At 43.1% G+C, this 6,268-nt stretch overlaps 1 protein-coding gene across 1 annotated transcript; it reads right to left on the bottom strand.

Moving 5' to 3' along the window:
- Positions 1–715: 715 nt before the first annotated feature.
- Positions 716–6,004, bottom strand: LOC102718580 (pyrophosphate--fructose 6-phosphate 1-phosphotransferase subunit alpha-like). The gene is made up of 19 exons (XM_015840469.2): positions 5,803–6,004; positions 5,241–5,404; positions 4,983–5,095; positions 4,688–4,762; positions 4,476–4,589; positions 4,157–4,224; positions 3,987–4,070; positions 3,814–3,867; positions 3,646–3,726; positions 3,475–3,568; positions 3,251–3,324; positions 3,061–3,171; positions 2,933–2,977; positions 2,792–2,848; positions 2,603–2,707; positions 2,414–2,530; positions 1,988–2,091; positions 1,278–1,443; positions 716–1,158 (listed from the first exon to the last, which is right to left on the bottom strand). The coding sequence occupies exons 1-19, from the start codon at positions 5,893–5,895 to the stop codon at positions 1,021–1,023; spliced, it is 1,857 nt and encodes a 618-aa protein (XP_015695955.1). The 5' UTR covers positions 5,896–6,004; the 3' UTR covers positions 716–1,020.
- Positions 6,005–6,268: the final 264 nt, after the last annotated feature.

The raw sequence follows: 6,268 nt of genomic DNA, 5'->3' as shown, positions 1-6,268 counted from the left end.
TCTCATCCTCTATCCTAAAAATAGAGGATGAAAGATAAAAATTAAGCTCCTTCAGAACATCTCTCTCCTTCTCTATTGTTAGATGTCATCTATATTTGAAGAGAAAAATTCTGTATTTGAATGTTCTCTTTATCTATGGATGATCTGCTGAAGTACAAAGAGATATAGAGGATGAAACTGTTTTTGACCAAATTTAGATGATCCGTTGCGAATGCTCTTACGTGGTCAAGTTATTCCCTGGCCTGAGGGCAGACCTCCGAACATCCCTCACCCTGGCGTTCGATATTGAGCGACCCACCGACCAATCATCCCCCATTTTTCTTTTATTTCAGATGTTCAGACTTCAGAGAACATGAGCATTTTTCAGATCAATCTTTATCTACTTATACGGCATACCAAAATTTTTCATGGTTCTAAAGAGATGGATGGGAGACATATCAGTCTTTATGGGTAACATTTGTGAATTTTTCTGAAGTAACCTTGGCGAAATTAAGACTACATACGCGCTAACTGTGAGACATGAAGTTTGAAGTAGCCACTACAGTAAAAAAAGATATATCACTGGACTCATTTTTACGGAATTTGATGGGTGATTTCAGGGAAAACCTACACATACCATTTTTATGTTCTCTAAGTAGGTAGGGACTAGTTCATTGTTTATCAAAGTTTCAAAACTTTGATTAGATCTTGTGTAGAACGCCAGAATTTTCTTTTGTACCGAACGCAGTAGTATACAAGTTTCATTCCCATTTGCATAACACCACAAATTTCAACCAGATAATTTGAGCTCCAAAATTGCAAAACACCAATTACATCACATGCATTTCAGATCCTGGGACAGCTGCGCTTCAGGATCAACTACCGTTTCCGATGTTTATTGACATGAACTCCAGTGTTTCTCACCGCACCCCCAAGAAACGAACAGAAACGAAAATGAAGTGGATGAAGCTACCAAATACCAGTAGCCCAATATGCCAGTCTCTGCCGGTGTTACAAAACTGGACTTATTCTCTACAACGCTCAGTTGAAATGGTAGAGTGGCAGCTCGGCGTTGAGCGGGTGTGACATCACCGTCAGCACGTCCGTCACCGACAACATCGAGCTTATCGCCGCCTTCAGAACCTCCCTCGAGCAGCCGGGCTTCACCATGGTCCTCACCTGGGTGTGCATCAGTAGGCAGCATTTTATTGTTAGAGGGCTACTTATGACATAAGTTGTATCTGAAAGAGTGGAACTACTGAGGGACAGATGAATGCAGTGTGTTTTCAGGAGTGAACCTTGCTGAGACAGTCTTTCAGTATCTCGATGTCACCCATGTAGTCTTGGTTCTCAATGGTCAGTGTGATGGGCTTTGCATTGCAACCTGGCCCTTCGTATTGAATGCCTCCAGGGGTCCTATAGAAATCATCAAGGAGAAAGCTTGAAGCTTTCTCTCGCAGCAACCTGGGAAGAACAAGAAACAGTTCAAGTTCTTGATCAGATAGGTCTCAAGGGTGACTAAGGGATAAATTGCGAATAGGCAGCAACATAAGCCATACATGAAGTAATTCAGGTTATTGACCAGATTAAGTAGATCTGTAAGTTTTACTAACAAAGAAATGTGAATAGTTTTTGCTTCTGTTGCGAGTGCGAAACAATGAGATTTGCTTGTTTATCAAATTTATTCATTAATTTTGTTCAGCAGGGATTTCTCAAGTCTCAATATGTTGAAATCATGCAAAAGCTAAACAAACATTCTCTCAGTTTTTTTGGGTTCACTACTGGTATCTTCGATTATTGAGTGTGTTTATGTCATCAAATCAAACTGAAAAGAATAAGCATGCACAAGCAAAGCATAGTGGTGTTTCAAGTATAATTGTATCACATTGATTGTAATAAATTAAGACTCCATATTTTATCCTTCTTGTGAAATTGGCATATTATGTCACTGGCTCACTGGACTAAAAGAAAGGAATGCAGTTTTTAACTCTGAACCACATGGACTTACTCATAAGCCTTCCCTTTCAGGTCAATTGGAGAAGGATGAATGGCAGGTTTTCCTATTGGGATTGCTCCAGGACCACGTAAGTGTCTTTTGACACTCATCATTGCCTAATAATGATAATGTCGTGTGAAAATGTCAGTAACAAGTACTTAACAGATAATAGCATTTCATGCATCTGAAAGCACTAATATACTTCATTAAAGTTTCAATTAGATAATATAGTTCAATAGAATTTCAAATAAATTAATTATTGCCAGCACAGTCACTGCCAGTGCCAAGGGAGCAGTCAGACGAAGATAATGGTATGGATGTATATCCAGGAAGAGTAATGAGTTGACCCATTTGCAATGGTGAACAACATGGTTTCCTATAAATCTAAAGGAGTAAAAATTTAACAGGAAAGAAATAGTCAAAAAGTCAAGATCTTACAGTTAGAGGAGCAGCAGCACATCGCCACTTGTCTACAGGGTCCTTCAGATTGGCTACAGTTGCCATGTACCCAGTCAAGCCAGCTGCTATCATATGCAAAGAGATACGGCCAAGAGCCTACACCAACAATGTTCGAGGATTAGTTACTGGTTCACTGAACTTTCTGACATACACAGGTTGAATTCTTACATAAGCATAGTCACAGTCAAAGTTTGACGGGACGGATCCTCGAGCCTGATATCCAAAGAAATGACACACAGAGCTGAACTTCCTTCCCTTGTACCTTCCTTCTTTCTGAAATAATCAAACAATAGAATCAGACACAAACAATCCGGAATATTAAAAAAACCCAGAAAAAGTAACAGTAGGGAAACTTACTGTTCTCTTTATCATTTCTGCTTCTACTAAGTGGGCCAACAATTGCTCAGTATCAATCTGGAAAGACAAGGCCATTATGATGCAAAAAAGTTGCATAAAGTAAGTTTCTATGAGTAGTTTATCGAGCACCAAAAATCAAACCTGGGACAGCTGGGCAGAGTTGTCCGATTCTTGATGGAGGAGCAGCTGAATGAAAAAGGGAAGTCCACATTTTAGTTTAGGTCAGTGTCACAAGTATCAAGCAATGCAACATTGTACAAATGCAAGACCTCTCTTCTGATGAATGGTGGCAAGAACTGGAACAGTGCAGCTGCCCATGGAGACAGTTGTGATGGCATCTCTGCCACAGGAACATTGTTGTTGTGGAGGATATTGATTTCCTGGAATAGTTGAACATAAATCAGAAGTGTAACAAAAGTTATGATATTTGTCTTGTCAGGTGGATGGAATAAACCATACCTGAATCAAAGCATACATTTCTGGAATGCTTTCTATCAGCCCTTCTGGAATAAGGAGCACACCATGGAATTTCCCTGAGCATTGATTGAAAGCAAGAAAATCACTCTATCAGAATATCCTAAATATTAAATGTTAACAAAGTTGGATTCAAAGTTCAAACCCCCCAAAAAAATCTGTGCATTATTATTCAACAAGTTGTCGAAATTCAAACAACCAGGGCATACCTAATTCTGCCCTTGCTTGTACTCCATCACATATCTTGCTTATAACTTCCATCAGTGTGAGTTTTGATAGTGCCACCTCCTCTGCTAAGATAAGCTGCATTGAGAAGTTAAATAGATGTTGGTATTATTTTTCTCAGAGGAATTTTGTCTACGAATTTAATCAAATCATACCATGTTTGGGTGTGATTGAAGTGCGCATTCAAAGGCCACATGAGATGCTTTTCTGCCCATCAGGCGGACAAAATAGTAGTACTGATAGGCAACAACACGTCAGTCAAGTAGTGTATTAGTAGATTGGGATCTCATTAAATGATTCAATGATATTAGAATTACAATTACCTTTCCAGCTGAGATTGCATCGAGGCAAACATTGCTCACAAGCTGAGAATTAACCTGGAAAATGAATTTACATGCATGTATGAGTGATAACAGTGTGGTATACAGCCTCCAAAGCATTTATGGATACAAGTCCATTTATTCAGTGAAAATTGGTAGTAGCCAGTTATGCTTACCTTGCACACTGTATCGAATCCAACTGTTGTTTCAACAAACTGGTTCTTGAGATCACCATTCAGTGAAACGGGCACACCTACGACCTGTTAAATATGCACAAACTCCTGAGATGCTTTGGTGTTCTTAGAAATGAGGGGTCTGATTTACATCTTAACTAAAATGGTCATACCTTGGTCTTACAGTTATTCTGGACAAGGGTCTCTGCAAGTTGTGCAGCATCTGAATTGGATGTCACTCCTGGAGATAAAGTGTGAGGACAGAGTTAACACTATTAAATGCATGCTTAATTTGCAAGTTGAAATTACTACACAGAGTAGCGTTTTTTAACAACATGACATATACAATGAAATAATTCAAAAGGGTTTGTAGATATACATTGATGGTCAGCATGCTAAAATATGATTACTTATATCAGAAATGAACAATCGCAACTATGCAAAGGTTAGGTCCTTTTTTTTGCACAGTTTGGACAGCAATTTTATTAGTACCTCCGATGATGACCAGTCCATCCAAGTTTAGGTTGTTGCATGTGGTCATTGCAGCATTGACTTGCTTAGTGCTGCGGATCTGATCAATACTCCTACCGAGCAAATCAAAACCACCTTCAAAAAAAAAAAGCAAACATTTATGCATCATGCTTAAGAACAACAGAAGAAAGTCAACCCTCAAGGAAAATAAATAAATAAATGAATACACCAACCTTGGTTCTTGTATGAAGCAAGAACATCATCTGTGATCTCGATTGTCTTGTTTGCAAACAGTCCCTCAGTGCCACCTACCCACAACCACCACTAAGAGTTACTAATCAGCACAGCAGCAATCAAATGACATATCCCCACTTTCTGAGAGAATAAAATTATGCCTGAACTGGAATATTCCTCGACTGATAGAGAGGATCCAATCCAACACAGTGATAACATGCTAGTGTAGCACAGATTCTACATATTTTCTAAGATAATGGATAAGATCAAAAATACAAGATAAGTGGCAATTACCAACGAATCCATAGAGAACACTGTGAGGGTTGTAAGCCTTGAGAGCATCATGGAGACCCCAGATCACGTTGTGGCCTCCCGGCGACTGCCTCCCGGAGAACACCACGCCCACCCTGCAGTACCAAGAATCCAAGTGGAGAGCGCGAGTGAGACAACGAGCGGTCGCAACCAGAGCTCACGACGGAGTGAGGAAATCTGCTCGTGGATCGAATGGTTTCTGTCGCGTGGTGGTGGTGAGGAGGGGTTTGACTTGGGAACCTGAGCGGCTTGCGGGCCTCGTCGGCGGCGGCGTCGGCCGGCGGCGCGACGAAGCTGACGAGCGGCTGGCCGTAGGTGCAGGGGAAGGCGTCCGCGACGACGTTGGCGCAGGTGGGGTCGATGGTCGTGGTCGGGTCGCCATACTCAACCTTCACCGTCGCGCCCTGAGAAGGACGGGGGAAGCGGAAACTTTTCAGCGAAGTGAGAAAAAAAATCAAATCTTTGGCGCATTTACCTCCAAATAAACACAGAAACACCACGAATCATGACAAAACCAAAGGCCGAAAAGCGTTTAATCCCAAAAATCTTCATAAAAGGCAAGTCTTGTGAACGATCTTCGTCAGAAAACCGAAGGCCAAGAACCGCGGCCACTAAAAATTCAGTCCCTCGGTGACTGCTCCCCTGACCATTTCCCCATTCTTGGTACTGAATCGGTAGCAACCCGAGGTCCAAACGATAAATCGTGGCCAAGAAAAGGAGACGGCGACACGGGGGCAGGAGAGGAGGAAGCAGCGAGAACCGCATGCAGAGCGGAGCAGGGAAGAAGAAGAGAGAGCTGAACCTGGAGGCAGGGCGGGAGGGCGGGGCGGTAGAGAGACCTCCGGTGCTGGAGGCCCCCCGCGAGGTCCTTGGGCGCGCCGAAGTCCGCGTTCATCTCCTTCTTCCTCTGTCGGTCGATCGGGTTTCTTTCTTGATCTTGGGTGGTGGAGTGAGCTCTTCTTCTCTTCTCCCCTGTGCCGGTGTTGGTCGCTGTCTGCCTATGTAGGAGAAAGAGAGAGAGAGGGGGAAGAAGGGGATAAGCGAGCGAGAGACGGCGACCCAACCGAAACCGACCGATACTAGCTGCAGGCGCCGCTGCGGCGCCTGCGGTTTGACGACGCACGCTGCCGCCTGCATCCCTCTCCCTCTGATCCCGCTCGCGCGCAGTCGGTTTCGCCTGTCGCGCTCGGGCGCGGCGCGGCGCCACAGTGCACACCGCCCACGGTGCGGTGTGCTGAGGTCAGCTTTGAGCTCATTTTTTCCTTTTT

This window comes from Oryza brachyantha, chromosome 8, assembly GCF_000231095.2.
Source record: "Oryza brachyantha chromosome 8, ObraRS2, whole genome shotgun sequence".
Classification (NCBI taxonomy): domain Eukaryota; kingdom Viridiplantae; phylum Streptophyta; class Magnoliopsida; order Poales; family Poaceae; genus Oryza; species Oryza brachyantha.
The sequence above is the reverse complement of the archived record's forward strand: the minus strand, read 5'-3'. Positions and strand labels throughout refer to the sequence as shown.